The following is an 18,238-nucleotide window of genomic DNA, read 5'->3' as shown; positions in this document are numbered from 1 at the left end:
CTTACTATTAGCAGCAACTATCTTCAAAATTTTTTTTTCAAACTTCTTATAACATCATTTAGAATTTTAAATAAAAAAGGTCAGATTGTAATCTTTTGCCATTTTATGCACTTCCTTTTCCTGGCCGGTTTCAGAAAGCCAGTCATGGATAGCTTGCGAGCACACTTTTTGTCCGAAAGAGCACACCAGTGCCACCACCCATTCAACTCATGTTTACCCGACACGCGTAAATTTTTTTCCAATTCAAGACATTACATGGAAATACATATATGTATTAGGTCAGTCAATAAGTTTTGTCGTTTTTTCTCAGTTTTGATTTGTTTTCTTAGATATTTTTTTGTGGTTATATAGAAGACTGTTAATAATGACAAGCCCAAAAATATCAGCCATATCAGACTATTTCCAGGCATCTTAAATGTCAGAACTGTCATGACGAAAAAAAAAATTTTCTTTTTCGATTTTTCTTATTTTTTGGCGAAATGAAAAAGTTTATATGCCCTGATGTATTAGACAGATAGTTGAATAAAAATCTGCAATAACATCTTCAGGCATGGCCTTTTGGTCTCGCCATATTCGTTTAAGTTGTCAAAAATGCTTGCAAACATGATTTTTTAAACTTTGAAGGACGCTAACTTCCGCAATGTGCAAGATACAAAAAAGTGATCAATTACAACATTAATAAGCACATTAATTACTACATTTTAGCAATTTACCACTTGTTTCTATCTTTACCCGCTGCTAAGTTACAGTCAGTTGAAACAAGCCAAGTCCAAGTTTCAATAAACACCCCTTTTCCAGATTTTCGCCTGTAACCTCAAAGCCAGTCGTTTGCCGAAGTTTTGTTCAACAGATTAAATAATTACTTTTTAATGTTACACATTTTCGTAGTTGAAACTTTTGTCATATTTTTTTATTTAATCTGTTGAACAAAACTTCGGCAAACGACTGGCTTTGAGGTTACAGGCGAAAATCTGGAAAAGGGGTGTTTATTGAAACTTGGACTTGGCTTGTTTCAACTGACTGTAACTTAGCAGCGGGTAAAGATAGAAACAAGTGGTAAATTGCTAAAATGTAGTAATTAGTGTGCTTATTAATGTTGTAATTGATCACTTTTTTGTATCTTGCACATTGCGGAAGTTAGCGTCCTTCAAAGTTTAAAAAATCATTTTTGCAAGCATTTTTGACAACTTAAACGAATATGGCGAGACCAAAAAGCCATGCCTGAAGCTGTTATTGCAGATTTTTATTCAACTATCTGTTTAATACATCAGGGCATATAAACTTTTTCATTTCGCCAAAAAATAAAAAAAATCGAAACAAATTTTTTTTTTGTCATGACAGTTCTGACATTTAAAATATTTGGAAGTAGTCTGATATGACTGATATTTTTGGGCTTGTCATTACTAACAGTCTTCTATATAACAGTCTTCTATATAACCACAAAAAAATCTAAGAAAAAATCAAAACTGATAAAAAACGACAAAACTTATTGACTGACCTAATACATAATTTTGATTTTTATATGCAGTGTTATGTTTTTTTTTGTTTAATAATAAATTTCTTTTTTCGTCCGCCCACTGACATGCCTGTACGAGACGTACAGGTCGGTTGATAAGTCTATTGTGTTATTCTGTTTTTCAATATTTGTTCACTGATTGGTCTTTTTCAACGCTGTTCTTAGTTAAGTTGATCTTTTTATTTTGACATAGTGTAGTGAATTGAAACAAGGAAGATGGAAATTTTTGTTGTTTCTAATTTTTAAGAATACTTGCAGCGTTTGTTCATTCAAAATTAATTAACACAAACATTAAATTATTTCAAAGTTTGCCGTCTAAGATTTGTTACTACTGTATAGCAAATTTGCGTATCAATTAGAGGGGTGGTTTTTATTTTAAGTATTATTAATTAACATTACTGGTAATCATTATTGTTGTGCCTTTTTTCATCTTCTTTTTTTGTTGTTCCTCCTTATTTCTTTCAACTTCCACTTTGCAGACAATAATGCTTAGAGCCATCATCTTGTCACTAGCCACAGTTTTTGTATTATGTACAGAAAGCGACTATACTGTAGAAACATATCCGAACCCGAAAAGAGGTGGCTACAAGGAGTGCGGTCTGCGCAGTTCTGGCCTTGTTTGCGATCCATATGAGGTGGGTTATCATTTTGAACTTTTCAAGTGTTGTTTCTCGGAAACATGACAAAAAAGCAATAGAGTGGCAAAAATTCATATTTCAGACGCTCAGTGAATCAGAGCGCTACCGTATCAACAATCAGCTTATCAATTTCGTTACTAAAACTGAAGAGGGTGGCAACACGTTCTGCTCCAAAAAAGGAACCGATGCAATGTTTGTGATTATGAACAAGGTATTTGAAATTTTTGAAATTTTTAATTTTAACATTATTTTGATATTCAGGCATCCCAGGAGTTTGCTGACAACCTTCGAAAACACTGGAGCACAATTGATACACAATGCGGACGTTTTGGACTTCTTGTTCTCTCGCTTGATGACCGACAAATCTTCGGATCTTTCGATGAGCGATCGCCAATAAGTAAGTTCAAGGTGAAATTTGAAACAAAAATCAATTGTTCGAAAGAGACAATTATGATGTGATTGATGGATAACAATAATTATCAATAAAGACCGACAAGAAATGACCCAAAATAGCTGTTCAATGTTCTGAAAAATCAAATAATGATGTTCATGTGTATACTCGCATCAAAAAATGTTTCTATGCTAAATGGATGCAATTTCAAACAAACAAACTTCACACACTGTTAAAGTAATTATTTAAAAAAAAGTATTTTGAACAGTTACATAGTTGAAGGGAATCAATTGATTAATTGTCTCAAACTGCAATAAATTTTGAAATAAAAATTTGTACGTCGTAAACCCAATTTCCATTTAATAAAAGCAGTGCTTTTTTGATGATTTTTGTGTATTATTGATAGCTCTGGTAACTTCAATGTTCCTATAAACTTAAAATGTCTCTAAAAGTATGTACGGAAGTAACTATAAAATAACTAACTATATGTATGATAAGTAACTATATACGTAAGTATATAATGTATTTTAAAAAAACGGGAGAAAAATTTCAAAATTTGAAGTGCTGTAATAAAATACACATTTATTACATAGAGCCCTTGTTCAAAAATGTTTTAAAACATTAAATTGACAAATAAAATCTTCTAAAATTGATTTTAAAAAAATTCATTAAATAATTCAGTTTTTCTTCATAGCAATATTAATTTTTAAAACAAAAAAATTAGATTCGAACTTGTCTTGAAAAGTTCTAGTCAATATTGAAAAATATGTATTTTCAGATATGGCTCAACTCCAAGCTATCATCGCTACAGAAGAAAACCACATCAAAACAGGAGCGTATACCACCGCGGTAACAAACATCCTGAAAGAAGTAGCAGCTTCAATGACTCCACAAAAGGGCGTCACAACTACAACACCAGCATCTTCAACAAAGTATTCACCAGCTCAATTGTCCGTTTGCTCTTTTCTTGCTGCACTTTTATATTTTTTCTAATATATTACCTTGTGTTTTCATTTTCAAATTGTGATTCAAAGTTATTGATTCTACATTTTATGGGTTTTTTAATTCAGTGTTTTTATTCAGTTCATTATTATTATTATTATTACTTTGTATTTTTCATCTACAGAATAACAATTGATTTGGCTAATTTTTCCAATTGAAAGTTCTTGGAAAAAGAAAAAAAGTAGTTCCGCTTTCGTTTTTGTGAAACGACCAATAAAGAGACAAGATGAAAACAGAAACAACTCGCAAATTATTGTTTGTCAACTTTCAAAACTTTATGAGAGTTCCGCTATCTAAAAGATGTACAACATGGGAGGGACTGATGAGAGATCTGATGATGATGATGATTGGCACATTGTTTTGCACATGAAACACATCTTGCACGGAAGGATAACAAGTTTTTGAGGGTGAAAATAAGTTTAAAAGGGTGAGGAGCTTGGTGGGTGCGGGTGCGGGGTGGAATGAAAAAGTGATTGGAAACAACGACAGAATGGGGCGATTGGTTTCTTCTTGAGAATCGGTGTAGTGGAGAATGGGGTGAATTTGGAATGGCTTGTTGTTCGATGAGGAATGATGAACAAGTAGGGATCGACGATGACGTAGAAACAAAAAAAAATGCAAAAAGATAGGAGATCGTTGAATAAAATGAAATTATTGGATGTAAGGATGTAATAATCAAAGATGAGCCCATGTTCTGATTATCCGTACCGCAGCATTGGAAGAGAAGCCAGCGAATCGAGACTCACTGATCCAGCACCCTGAAATTTATTAAATGAGGAACTTTTTTTGTTGAATTGTTGAAACTATACCTGATTCCGATTGACTCTCATAAACCCAGCCTCTTCCTGTGGGTAATAAGAATTTTCGTGATTTCTGGCTGCTGTAAAATACGAAGAAATTAATTTGTTTTTCATGGGTTTGCATCACTTTTTGAACTGTCAAACTGGCACTCAAGTATCCGATTTGTGAAATGTATTGTCTCTGATTATTTGAAATTTTTAGTTAAAAAGCGTTATCATGTATGATCTTAAAAATTTCGAACTTTTCCAACAAAATCCCCCTACGACACATAATTTGATTTTTAGTTTTTCGTGAACTTTTATAAAAAAGAACGGCTAAGGTTAAAAAACCACCTGCTAAATTAAGATTTCTATATGAAACTTCACAATTTTAAACATAAAATTAGCCTCAAACTTACATTGAATCAGGAACCGCACATAATCTGACGGTAGTGCCGAAGTCGAGACGACGAGCACGATGAAGAAAACGAAAAGGGTTCGCAACCAACTGCTCATACTCTACCCTGCAAAAGAAAGTGTGAATAATCTCTGGAATCGGCGTCGGAACATTCTGCTCGAACGAGCAAAAAAGAAGAACAACGAGGCAAATGTGAGAAGAATTTGATTTGGGCTTATTCTTGGTCTATGTTCTAGACTGGTCCCAGTTCTAATCTACAATCACCCCTCCGACTCACAGCTTCCAGATCCCGCCTAATCGGCTCGGTCAAGGAAAAAAATAGGATTTTGTGTGCAGAAGCGCCTTTAGAAGACATGTCTTGACAACGTCATTCAAAAAGACAATTTCTCGCCAAAAAAAAAGAGTTCATTTATGCGTAGGAAGTTAGCAAAATAGGGGTGGATGAGGGTGGAGATGTGGAAAAAAGAAAAAAAAACGGAATATTGCACTCGCTACTCAAATAAATGACAGGTGATGTTCTCCATCTTACGTAAGCTCAAAAGTGAAAAAGATGAATGCGTCGGGCCGTGAAAAGACTCTGATCTCACTATCAATGACCAGAAAACATTTATGCTATCATATCAGTAGCAGCAACTTGAAATGAGTCTCTCAGATAATGTTGGGAATTATTATTGGTGAGGGTGTAGGAAGTGTATTTCTAATTTTTAATCTTTTACCATGAAGATCTCACATTTTTGAATGGTGTACTATTCGGATCAACGAAGTTCAGATAAAAAAGTATGGTGTAAATTTTTTGGTATATATATATTTTTGATTTTTATTAAATTCGGAGTGTCAAATGCCCTTCAAGTAGAGGGAACATAAGCGCAAAAGTCAAATAACTTGTTCTTCAAACTACCCCTAATTTGCACTTAATTCTACGGTATTCATTTGCAAAAACCTTCTCCGTAATGGCCTTACATGTGTTTTTCGATAAAAAAAATTTCACAACTACTTGAAGCGCATAGAATGAGCAGGAAAATTTTTGAGAAAGTGGATTCGTTAAAAAAGAATAGAAAAAATTGGGAAACTGAAGGAAAGTCATCTTTTGATAATGCCACACGGTAAGTAACATAGTTCTTCTTTTCTAGATATGTTATCTTCAATTTTTTTTTTTTCGAAGAACGAAAGTTCTGAAGCGAACTTACTGATTTGAAAATTATCAACAAGAAAACATGAATACTGTGGAGTTTATGAACATCCAATAGCAATTTTAGTTTCAGCGATTGTATAAAATATGTAAGATCACTTTTTGATTGCTACGAGTTTAAAATACATTCGAACTTAAAAAAAAAACTTTTTTCTTTAATTCAAATCTTCACATAAGCATTTTTCTAGAAATTTTGAAGGGTTCGCTATTTTTATAAAAGATGGTTTTCACTTACCTGATAATTTTGAAGAAAATGGTTTTTACTTTTTGTTTTTATAGAGTCAAAATGTAACCAAATCAACGAAATTTTTAATGACATTTTCCAAAATTTTTTTTTCGGGGATTTAAAATTAAAAAAGAGCAAATTAATAGCTCAAATTTCTAACTTTGTCACTTTCTTCAAAAATTTTAATCCGCTTTTTTCAACCGCACAAAAAACGAATAACGAAATTACCTCTTCTAAATGTTATCCGCGCTTCAATTATCTAAATAAATCCGATAAATCTAGACAAAACGTTAAAAAAGTTTCTCTGGAACACTCTGAAAACTTTTGAAATCCTCAACGGATCAAGAAACATTTTTCACAGGATTGCTAAAATGAATTTCAAGAAAACAAGTCGCCTGCACCTCGCGTCTAGTCATCCTTGAATTTATGTTAATTTGCTAACAAGAACCGAGAAACTTTTGCATTTCCTTCCGACTGAGGGTGTTGAAATCCTTTTTATAATGCAATCGGAAGTGGGTGCACTCTTGATCTTCGAATTCAAAATTCAAAGCAAAAATTCGAAAGTGACATATTTTTTGAGAGGGCGATGATGATTGGAAAATGAAAGATTAAGAATAACAAAGAATGAAAAACAAATAAAACTTGAAGTCACGTCATTGAAAAAGTTCGGGATAATGAATCTCAAAGGTGTATGTGTTTTTCTTGATTCTTCAACATTCCCATTTACACATTAGAATAAATGAAGAGTTTTTTTTTTCATTTTTTGTTTTCTTCACAGCAATGATGCTTTAAATTTGTCTAAGAACGATTCGAATAGAAAACACTTGAAATGTACAAGTTGAGACAACGAAAGAATTGATGATGGTAATGATGAGAAAGGAAGCTTGGATTTGCATAAATCAAAATAATTTGCCACCGCCTTCAAGGACCTCCATTAGCCGGTGAGTTTTCGGAGAATAACACGACTCTCATTTTCAGGTTTTTCTATTGGGTAAGGTGAAAAATAACAGTGAAGAACAGCAGCGAGCAGGTGGTTGTAATGGTTTTCAGAACAAGAGCGGTTCATGACACAAATTAGATAACTCGGAAAAACGTTCAGAGAATATATAAATTGTCATGCAAAATAAGAGCAATTAATTGATTTATCGTTCAAATTAGATAAATACGTTATTGAAATATTAAACAGTTCTAGCCCTAATGTACTTTAGTTAGTTAAGTTGAATTGACGTGATATTCGAAATGTTCTAGATCAAAACTAGAAATATTTTCAAATTTCAACTGGAGGAACTAAAATTTAAATTAAATTAAATGTTTGGATTCAAATCTTCTAATTGAAATGGATATTACAATGGAGCAGACCTCTTGAAAAATTATTTGGAACGGTTTTTCGATAAAATTTAGAGTAGAACTTTTTGTGATTTAAGAAAAATTTTAAAAAATAAGAATAAAAATTACTTGTAACTTGTGAAATAACAGAACTGATTAATGATCCTAATGAAACATTAATTGTCGAAAATTCAATTTAAATTTTTTTTTCAAAACGTACTGAATATTATTTTTTAATGGATATGCTCGAACTAATTTTAATATTTGAAAAAAGTTATTTGTTAAAAATGAATGAGCATGTGAAAACTGAAATGTTGAAGTATTTTTTTCCAAAGCAAGTCTCATCACAAAAGCAAAAACAGATGCTTCCCACGCAGATGGTTAACTCTATGTTCCAACAACACTTCAACACTTCATTTTGTTCTTCAACTGCTTTAGGATGCATCAATTTTGTAGCGAAATTGATGATCACTGCGTCAAGCGTTTGTTAAAAAACTTGTGGCAGCTTTACAAAAATGCGTTACGTTGTTTCACTTGAGAAAAATTTTTAAAAGACTTAAAAAATAAAGATTAGTAGTAAAAATATGAACATGAATAAACAAAATAATTTTTAAAAGGTCAAAAGCATTTATGAAACAAGGCAAGTGGGCTCAGAGAGCCTTCTGTTAAAAATCATTCAAGCGTAGCACATTTGAGAATGAATTATATGGAAATGTGGAGGTTTTGAAGAAATTGTGAAGAAATCGAGCCTGAAAAGGTACGAGTGACGTGTCAACGCTACTAAAGTCTTCTGACATCTATCCAGAAGGGTGGAGAAGAAGAAGAGTCATCTTTTGCTCGTACTCCCTCTATCTAATCCGCCACTATTTAATTTAAAAGTTCCGAGAGAGGAGGACAAGTGATCGACAATAAAACTGGCTCAATTACACAACTGTTTGGACTCGACGTCTAATACGTTGTCTAGACCCCAATTTTCTCATTTTTGAATTTCTTCGAACTTAAGAAAATAAGAAGAGTGTGTCGAAATGCTCATGGGATTGGTGATGGGACTTGCCAATTTAGTAATTGACGTTTGAATTGACTAATTGAATAACGAGGAGCAAAGGATTTAATCGAAAGAACAGCGTGTTATTTGTCTGAAAATGTCAGAAGATCTTTGAAATGCGATACTTTTTCCATTATTTGTTTTTGTTGTAATAGGTTGGAATATTAAATATATGATGTTTAAAAAATGTTTCGACTTCACAGAATTATTCTAACAACCACTAAACATTGAAAATTCTAATTTTCAATCTTCTTTTCTATTTCCGTAAATGTTTTCAATTAGTTATCAAGATTTGAAAAAAACGTTCGCGAATTCGAAAATGACGTTTTGTCTAGAAAATAAGAATTAAAAATTAAATATGTTTGCCTATACATAAATCACTGAAATTTAATGGTTTTTATAGCGCCATCTGAAAACGTCAGATACAAATCGAAAACTAGTCTCCAAAATGTTTAATATGACTAACTTCTCTGACTTGACAAGTCTGAAACATATTTTTTGTTAAAACTTCTAAAAAAAATCTTCACCTGGTTTAGTTCTAAATTAATATTTTCTACGTACCAACTCTATAAATAAAGTGTCAATCACGTTTTGCGGCAGATGAAAATAGTGTTTTTTTTTCAAATATTTTTTTCTGCTAGAAAATTTTCATATTTATTTAACCCAGGTGAGGTGGAGCTGGAATAATTTTTGGGTGGAAAAATAAAGGAGAAACGCGGTGATGCGTAATTCACTGCGAGGGTGGAAGTGAATTGGGAATGTCTGCTAAAGGTTTGAATTATTCGAAAACAAGACAAGGTGGGTGAAAATCAAAAATGAGAAAGTTCCATGGATAAAGTAACAAGTGTAGAGTTTTGTAATCAGTAGAAGTACTAATCTTTGTACAGAAATGCTTCCATTAATCCTCAGGTTTGAGATTTTTCCATTGTTTTTCAGATAATTTTTTAGAACATATAAAATAGGTGATTTCACGCTATCACAAGGAAATTTGCAATCACAGGATTTTCGAGTTTTTCTGTTTTTTGCTCATAGTCACTGATATTTTTTAAAAATTCAAGACACCAATTTTAAAAATTTTAGAAAAATCAAGAATTTGTCTGAAAGAAGTTTTTAAAATAACTGCACACTGAAGCATGAATTTAGTTCAATTTTTGTTTCGTTTAGGAATTTTACGAAAGCTGTACTTAATCCAATTTTGTAAAACGAGAAAAACATAGTTTTTTAATATCAAAATTGAATAATATTTCCCTCACTAACGAATAATATTTCCCTCACTAAGACTTTTCAAAAATCAATTTTCTTGAAATTTCAAAACAAATCTTTCATGGAATATCATGATACACGATATCACTTTGACTGGCGAAAGTTTGAAGCAAAAAAATTTTGAATTTTTTCTTCACAAAACTTTACAAATTAAAAACAAGTTTACATTGATTAAAACTATTTTTCCAGATGAAAATAAATTTCAAAAAATAAGGCAATGCTTCAAAACATTCCCAGAGAATCAAGGGTTTGAGATGTGTGGGGTGCATGTCATAAAGGGATCTACAATTTCTTTTGCTCTCAAATAATCAGGTTAGACGCTTCGTCATCTTTGCGATTTGTCTGCCTTCTACAAAAAAGAAGACGAGAAGACAAACGTTGCGACTAGACAATTGTAGAAGGCGACATTGGAATTTTATACAGAAATTCCATGAATAATGACATCATTTATCGGTTTTCAGTCTAATTCAGCCAGCAAAAACCCACGGAAACATCAAATGCCAGGATTTGAGAAATGCCTCTCTGATACAATTTTTCAATAAACCAATTAGTAATAAAACAATACAGATTGCCGAAATCTCAATAGTCAAACGCGTGGTTTCTATATACGTAAAATACACATTTCATTTGTACATATTTCAATCATATGTGCATGTTCATTCGCCACCGCCCTCACTTTCCTTATTACTGATAAGGAAACGACTACTGATATGAATTATTTATAGGATCACTTCTCACATAAGAAATGAATGACGGATTTTCTTATCCTGAAATTAGATTGATTTAAATTGCTAAAAATGATATCATAATTTGAATAATAATTTATGGAATAAAACCACAGGGTATTGCAATTGCAAGCTTGCGTCAAAAGTTGTAATTTTTCTATTATCTTAAAATGTCAAATCTGCACCTGCCTTTTGCACACTCAAATGTATCAAATGTCCGACGTTCTTTGAGAAATTTGAACTTTGGCACAATGAAGGCTAAGTTAACACTGCAAATATTTCGAAATTTTTTGCGGATTCAGCAGATCTAGTCAGATGTTTCTAGAATCGTGCAGTTTAATATTAGGAATTAACATTTTCAAAATGAACTTTTTCCGTCTGAAGTGATATTGAGAAGTAATTCTAGTATTACTTTTTTCAATTAAGCAGTAGCCGAAAATTTAAAACGCTTAGTGTAATCTGAAATACATAAAACATTTGAATTGAAATTCCAAGAATTTTAAAACTAATAACAACTGCGTGGAAGAATGAATCTCAGTTTACAAAAATTTAAAGAAACATTAGAAACCAGTAGAAAAAGTTTGTGATTAAAAAAAATTGATATCGTAGTTTCGATATTTTCTGAAAGTTTTATTAATATTTACGAAGGTTTTTGCCTGAAAAATTGTAAAATAGAGCTGCAAAAAACAATAAACGGTGCAACATATTTTTGCACAAAACATCCAAATAAATCCAATATAGTTTATAAATTTCGATGTTTAATCAAAACTGAAAACGATTGAAAATTTATTCAACTGTGCAATATTTAAGCGATTGGTTTTGTTAAAACATGTTCGATCTTAATACAATTTTTGAAGTTTTTTACAAAACTATAAAATACGGATAAAAATTGTTTATACTATCAATTCTGATATAAGTTAACAGGTTCTCAGAAAAACTCCAAGAATATTGGAATGAAAAAGGCAAGCAACAAAAAGTGTCCTGTTGAAAAGTCACACATCGAAAACAGGAACATGAACTCTAGCCTAAGAAAGTGTGACATAAAACAAACAACATCTACCCACCCTTGCTCAAGGAAGGACACTATGCGTAGGAAGATAATAAAGTTGAGTTATCTATCTGGGTGCCGTGTTTAGTTCTTTTTTCACTTATTGCCTTTGCCCCATATCTCTAAAATATCCAACAAAATGATGTGCCAACCACCGAAAATAGTAACAAGAATGCTATTTTTACCTCGGCATTCCCTCCTCCCTCACTACTTGCCACCTTCTACGTCACATTTCTTATTCAACAAGCAATCGAGTAGACATTTCCGGTCACATTTGTTTTTCAAACATTCAATGAAACGCCAAAGTCAAGTTGGGACTAAAACGAGCAAGTGACAAGACGGGAGGTGTTGCTTTCTAATTTTTTTTTTCGACCATCTTTCCGTCTTTTGGGAGAATAAGACGGTGGTGCACATCCGGTGCGGTGTGTACTTCCGGAACAATGTAACCACTTGGAATACCTAAATGGGAAATGACGGCATCAAGGTGAGAAGAAGCTGATTTCTGGTCAAGAATGGCAAGGAAATTTTCATTGTTTTGTTCGCGTTGTGGGGGTGCGACGCAACGTGGGCCATTATAAAGTGTTACGTAGGTGGAAACTCTACAACAATAGCAAAAATGCTTTAGTAAGCTTGGAAGTCTAAGTTATTTGTTGTTTTGCATTGCATTGTAGAAACTTGATTTTGAAAATGAAAAAAAATCGAAAATTTGTTCTTCGTGAGAAATTGAAGCATAGAAGTATAGAAGATGTTATGTTCTTTAATTTTGTAAAAATTGAGATACATATCTTAAATAATTTTATCTAATACTAAAATTGTAGTTATTAAACTTTTCGAAAATCTTATTACAACTTAATAAATTCTGAAAAAATGGCATCTATTTTTTCACTATACTTCTATCTCAACTTCTAACTACACAAACAGCATGCTATACAACTTATCAGAGAAAATAAATTGACAACCATTTTACAAAAAGGGGTATCGTGAATGAAGAAGTCACAGAAAAATCAATTATAGCATAAATTCTTGTTTTTTTTTTCAAATATAATTTTAGGTAGTTAGTTCTTAAAACAAAGAAAACTGTTCAAAACTGAAGAAGGAAATTTAAAGGAGCGTGCAAAATATGTAAGTAAAAATTAAATTTCTGTGTAAAGCCATTTTTACAGAAGTTAAAAATTAGCTACTTTCAGTGATTTTTTTGCAATTTCCACCAAAAATATTTCAAGTTTTTTTTATTCTCAATTATTATAATTGGAAGTTAGGTAAATAAAAAAACGTGCTACTTGTTGAAACAATCCTCTGTACTTTTTTGAACAATAAGTTGCAAAAATTAGATAATTTATCACATTTTCATGTATCTAAAAGGTGCTATAAAATCAAAAGTTAATTTACATTTCTAAACTAAAAATAGTTGACGTAATATTGGTAGAGTATTTTTAAATCATGCACGGTCTAAAAATAAATGGCAAAAAATAATTACACAGCAGTAAATAATAATAATAATAATCACAGCATTTGCCAGATAACTTGTTTTTATTTAATTTTCTAGATTTAATTCATATCGGCCTTATAGATAATGTTTTGTCTGTATAAAAACGTGGATAAGAGGCACTATTTTTATATTTTAGTTGATTAGTAAAATAAACAACAAAACACAACTTGGATGTACTGAATTTTTGCGAATTTTGTTTGTAACTTATAAATTAATTATTACCAAGTTCTAACTTAGATATTAATAAGTTGAGGGTGATGTTGGTGCAATTTAATTATAATTCAGAACAACTCTTGCATACTTGATTGAAATTTTTTTCCGAGAAGTTATAAAAGTGAAGAGAGGCGATGAACAAGAAGTACAAAAAAGCTCGCTTCTAAGAAGAGGATCGGATACAAAATGAGGAAACCGAGGAGGAGGAAAAAAATTGAATCAGAAGGTGAAGACGGGCGGAGAATAGGAAAGCCAAATTAAATCTTTTGGTGTCACAGAAACATCCTTTTCTTGCCATCGTTTCTGTAAAATTGGATCTTTACGATAGCCAAGGAGCTTTTCGATTAATTTTTTGAGAAAAACGAAGGGAAACAATATTCTGAATAAATTTTGAAAAGCCGATTCAATTCCAAATGTCAAGGATATTGAAATTGTCATTTTCCAAATTCTCTAACAAAAATGTCAAGCAGGAAGCAAAACGACAGCGAAGAAATGGAAGAAAACAAGAAAGGATGATAAACTGTAATTGTAGAGTTCCCAGAAGACCTCTGTTTGACATGCAAGCAAGCGTTGCACAATGCACAAATGATGGATTGAATGACATGCAAGTAGAAGGATCTTCGCAATAATAGGAGCAAAAATGGGAAAAAGGATAAGCTGTGATAATATTTTAAATGATAAATATACTGACATGGGAAAAAATTCGGTTAATTTAATAACAGTATGAATTTTCCTATAACTTGATGAAAAAGTTAGTCGTGAACTTTAAATCACTACATATTTTTATTAACGCTTTAGTAGTATAATAATTAGAACACAATTAAAGAAATCAAATTTTCAGACCATTTCCAGAACATCAAACACGGAATGAGTGTCGATGTAAGCTTGAAAAATAAAATCCACAAATTTGCACGTCATCCAAACTTTATTTTGCAACTCATTTTCACTTGTTTTTTTTCCAATTGCATATTAATGTTCGAGCAGGAACCATACAATCTATGATTTTTGAATCATTGTAAGAAAAGCTCATTGATGAAGTTTAATCATTTCTAGTCGAACATAAACAAGGCAAATAAGGTATAAGATTGAACGTGACGCCGGATAAATTTTTAGCCGGATAAAACGGGAGTTTTTTGTGGCGGAGGTGTTGCGAGTGGGGATGACAGATTTTCAAAGAAAAGGGTGTTTGAAACAGAAATGAGTGTGTTTGATATGTTCTAGTAACAAACTTCAAACGTCTCGAAGTCGTAGGCATATTTATATTCAATAACCATTGTTAAAAACAATAATACTTACTATGATTTATTCACAACTGTAGTAAAAAAAGTCCTACTAACGCTGTTTGGGCAAAAATTAAAACTGAAAAGAAAATGTTCACTATGGCGGTTGGACATCTATGAGAGTGAGTGATTACTGTTATCGTTGTTTCTTGAGTTGAAAAATGTTTCCAAAACGTTACATTGTAGTTGTAGAGAAACGCAGAAACACTGGCTAAAAAAAAAGATTTTTCAATCGCTTAATGTTTTTAGACTGGTATACATAGTTTTCAATTTTTATTATCAAATGGTATGCATTATTGTTTATCACGGCTGCTTTTCAGAAATCAATTTTTAATTCGAATTGTTGCTCAACAACTGCTTGAAAACCAAGTAATGATTTCGCAAGAACTATGCGCTTTTAAACAAAAATACCTCTTAAATATTTTAACAAGTTATACCAGTTCAACATAGCTTTTTAATTCGAAACCTGAAAAAAGTGGCATGGAATATTCGCACACGAAATTGAAATTCAGATTCGAAAAAGTTCCCGCTAAACAGAGAATGTTCAATATACAGCTTAGTCAAAGTTTCATTTTTTTTCAAAAAAAGCATATTAAAATTGATTTTAACTATTTTTAGTTTTTAAGTTTTTTTAACGCGAAGGTTTCTTTCAAAAGTCCGACTTTTTTATTCGTGTCCAACCATGGTACCAGAAAAATAACAATAAGTATTAAAATATGTATTTCTACGAAAACTTTTAACATTTACTTTCAAAAAAAACGATCCATTAAATTAAATTAAAATGACATGAAATATTCAAATAATGAAAACAAAAAAATTTGATGTGAACAAAGAATAAATGGTAAACTGAATATTGAGGTCTGCTTTCATAGATCATCGACGTAATTTGAACTAAATTTTTTTCGTGAATCGTGTGTAGTGCTTTCATGTCAATCAGAAAATTGGCGCGCTTGTATTTGAGACAAAGCGATCGCGAAGCAAGTCATGGATGCTGATAGTGTTGACAAAACCTTTTTTGTTGCGGGGAATAGGGTCTACTGGTATATCGGTTTCGTATTCATCGGGAGGAGACATGTTTCCATAAGTCTCGTACAACTCGCTGATAGTTTTGGAATCGATATCATCGAGGTTCAGCTGGAAGAAAATTTTAAACAAGAGTTTCCATGTTGAGTTTATTTCTAAAAAATTGGGAAACAGAAAAAATAAGTTATGGATCACGAAGAGACAAACGTTTTTTAACAGAACAATAAAATTACTGATTTGAAAAATGTTTCACTAACTACGCTACACGGTTTGTTTTTTATCTGAGATTTCTGCTACAAGTTGGTTTTTTTTTCTAAATTTTGAATTGTTATTGGTTTAGTTAGCGTATTTTCTATGAAGTTTTGCTATGAAAATGTGTTTTTAGTGTTATTTTTGAACGTATTAAATGAGCATTTTTTGATTGGTTAGCACTTTATCAACTCACTCGAAACTCAGAATGTTCTTTGGAGCCGGGGAAGTGATGTAACTTCACGAACCACTTTCGTGAGATTTCATCTAAAAATAAACTTTTTAATTCAAACCTAAATTACTTCACTTACCTCCAGGATCAGATGTTCTGTACGCGTAGGTAAAGTTTTGGCCGGTTTCAAACAAAATTCTCGGAAACTTGTAGAGATACTGACCATATATTCCACGTATGGTATTCAATTCCGTTATCTGTTTTCTCTCTATTCTGTATGACTCCCGTTTTTCTTCTCGCCCCAAAAAACATTTTGCCAGACCTCCAAAGCAGAGCACCATGTTATCTTGTCGTCGATTCTAATAATGTATATATGTCGTTTTTATGTTTTATTTTTATGATCTTACATTTTCATAGGTATATATTGATACAATCTCAGTGAAGTCAAGATTATAAGTATAGAGCTCTGTTGTGTTTTCGGATATCTGAAAATGAGATAATTGTGCCGAACAACATACACATGTGGCGTATAACTTTTGGAGCAAAAATTATTTTGCAAAAATTACTCTCTAAAAATATTGTTGCTCATTCAATTTTTCGAAATTCCAAAAGACCATTTGAAAAATCTGAAAAAATATTCTAGATATCTCATCTTCATAGCTTCTGGCGCACTTTTCATTTTTGCAAATATAGCCAACTGGAACAACATAGCAATATGTATCTCTACAGTTTTTAACCCATGTTTTAAATGACCTACTGAAATGATAATGTGGCAGTTTTCAATAATGCAATTTTTCGGCGATGCAAAACATGTTTTTTGTGGAGTGCAGAGGTTCTGAAATGAAATGAGACAGGTATTTATTAATGTTAACTCGTTAAACATTTTTTTCAACCATTTCACAAGTTTCATGACTTACAATAAAGTACTTTTTACCAAAAAATCGAAAGATGAAATAACGTTCTGAAAGCTTTAAGCAAATATTTTACCGAAGGAATGGGAAAGGGATTAATAGTTTAATTGTTAAAAGTGGGGTAGCTTCAGCAAAGAAACTGTCAAAAGCGCCTCCAATAATGCAAAAATAACCAAATATTTTTGAAAAACTGTTCAAAACTTTTTTGAATTTTTTTGTTGGTTTAAAAAATGGTCTTTCAATTTTCATAGCATGCTTATGTTTCAAGTACTATTGGTAATTAATGTAAATGCGTGATGTTTTGTATCTTGATTGAATCGCTTTTCAAGTTTCAGATTCTCTTTAATTGATGTTGTCAAAATGAGATATTGAAAATAAACTGACACAAAATGCTTTCTCATGCTGAAAAATTGTGTGTTTATGTTTTCAAGCTTATTTTTGTCACTGTTCACAAAGTTTTGTCAAATCGGTTTCGTTATTATAGTTAATATCGCAATAAACATTTAAAACTCCCCACACAATACTGTTTTGTAAAATGTAGACAATGTTTTTGATTAGGTTTTCGTTTCACAAATTAGCTACCATTATTAGTTTTAGTAGTCATTAGGGTTTCCATGTGAGAGCGGCGCGGCGTCGGCGCCTAACGCCGGCCTTCGCCGATCTTCGTAGTGTGGATTAACGGCTGCACATCGTAGTTTTGCAACGCTATGTTGCTGAACGTGCTTCGAAAGTTGGTTATTTAGAAGCGGCCGGCACATTCTGGGTTCCGCGCCGCACTGTACTTGCGGATACGTTGAGGAGTTAGTGGCGGCGTGAGGCTGTTTGAGGCGCCTCACCGGCCGGCGAAGGCGACGAATCGGGGCCAAGATGGAAGCCCTAGTAGTTATTAGTAGATTTATTCCATTTAACAGGATTTCCAAAAGTGTGTAGCATTGAAATAATTGTTATTTGTTAATATCTTGTTAATTGCGTGTTATTTCACAACAACCTGCCCACCAGGGCTGTGTTGCTGGCTGGCGCCAAAAAAATCGCCAAAACAACACTGTCGGCTGGCTGGGCCAGCACAGCCCTGCTGCCCACAACTAAATTTTTATCATCATTTCCAATCTAACAGCGCCTTAGATTAAAAAAAAAAACTTTATTTTCTGGCATTTCGTAGAACTAACCTCCATTTCTTCTGTGACGAGCGTTTGCTTTGAAGCCACATAAGGTAACACCAGAGGGAAAATTATTAGTATCAAATACATCTGAAACCAAGTTTTACTAAACGCGAAAATTTGAAACAAAAGGAAAAACTTTTGAAAATGACTGAGCAAACTCAAGTTTTGCAAATCA

General features: G+C 32.2%; 3 protein-coding genes across 3 annotated transcripts; 1 reads left to right on the top strand and 2 right to left on the bottom strand.

Annotated features, from left to right (window-relative positions):
- Positions 1 to 1,995: 1,995 nt before the first annotated feature.
- Y12A6A.1 (TPM domain-containing protein) lies at positions 1,996 to 3,692 on the top strand. Its single transcript, NM_001392876.2, has 4 exons — positions 1,996 to 2,151; positions 2,237 to 2,365; positions 2,416 to 2,551; positions 3,324 to 3,692. Exons 1-4 carry the CDS (start codon positions 2,002 to 2,004, stop codon positions 3,536 to 3,538), a joined length of 630 nt encoding a protein of 209 aa, NP_001379026.1. The 5' UTR covers positions 1,996 to 2,001; the 3' UTR covers positions 3,539 to 3,692.
- Positions 3,693 to 3,803: 111 nt separating this feature from the next.
- nlp-53 (Neuropeptide-Like Protein) lies at positions 3,804 to 4,850 on the bottom strand. Its single transcript, NM_001392875.2, has 3 exons — positions 4,746 to 4,850; positions 4,357 to 4,427; positions 3,804 to 4,305 (listed from the first exon to the last, which is right to left on the bottom strand). Exons 1-3 carry the CDS (start codon positions 4,840 to 4,842, stop codon positions 4,246 to 4,248), a joined length of 228 nt encoding a protein of 75 aa, NP_001379027.1. The 5' UTR covers positions 4,843 to 4,850; the 3' UTR covers positions 3,804 to 4,245.
- Positions 4,851 to 15,195: 10,345 nt separating this feature from the next.
- On the bottom strand, positions 15,196 to 18,157 carry F54B11.9 (CUB domain-containing protein). The gene is made up of 6 exons (NM_077879.4): positions 18,070 to 18,157; positions 16,750 to 16,827; positions 16,400 to 16,477; positions 16,132 to 16,351; positions 16,017 to 16,087; positions 15,196 to 15,682 (listed from the first exon to the last, which is right to left on the bottom strand). Exons 1-6 carry the CDS (start codon positions 18,073 to 18,075, stop codon positions 15,482 to 15,484), a joined length of 654 nt encoding a protein of 217 aa, NP_510280.2. The 5' UTR covers positions 18,076 to 18,157; the 3' UTR covers positions 15,196 to 15,481.
- Between the last annotated feature and the right edge of the window lie 81 nt (positions 18,158 to 18,238).

The sequence above is a fragment of the Caenorhabditis elegans genome, chromosome X, assembly GCF_000002985.6.
Source record: "Caenorhabditis elegans chromosome X".
In the NCBI taxonomy this organism is placed as follows: domain Eukaryota; kingdom Metazoa; phylum Nematoda; class Chromadorea; order Rhabditida; family Rhabditidae; genus Caenorhabditis; species Caenorhabditis elegans.
Note: the sequence above shows the minus strand (reverse complement) of the source record. Positions and strands in the feature narration are given on the sequence as shown.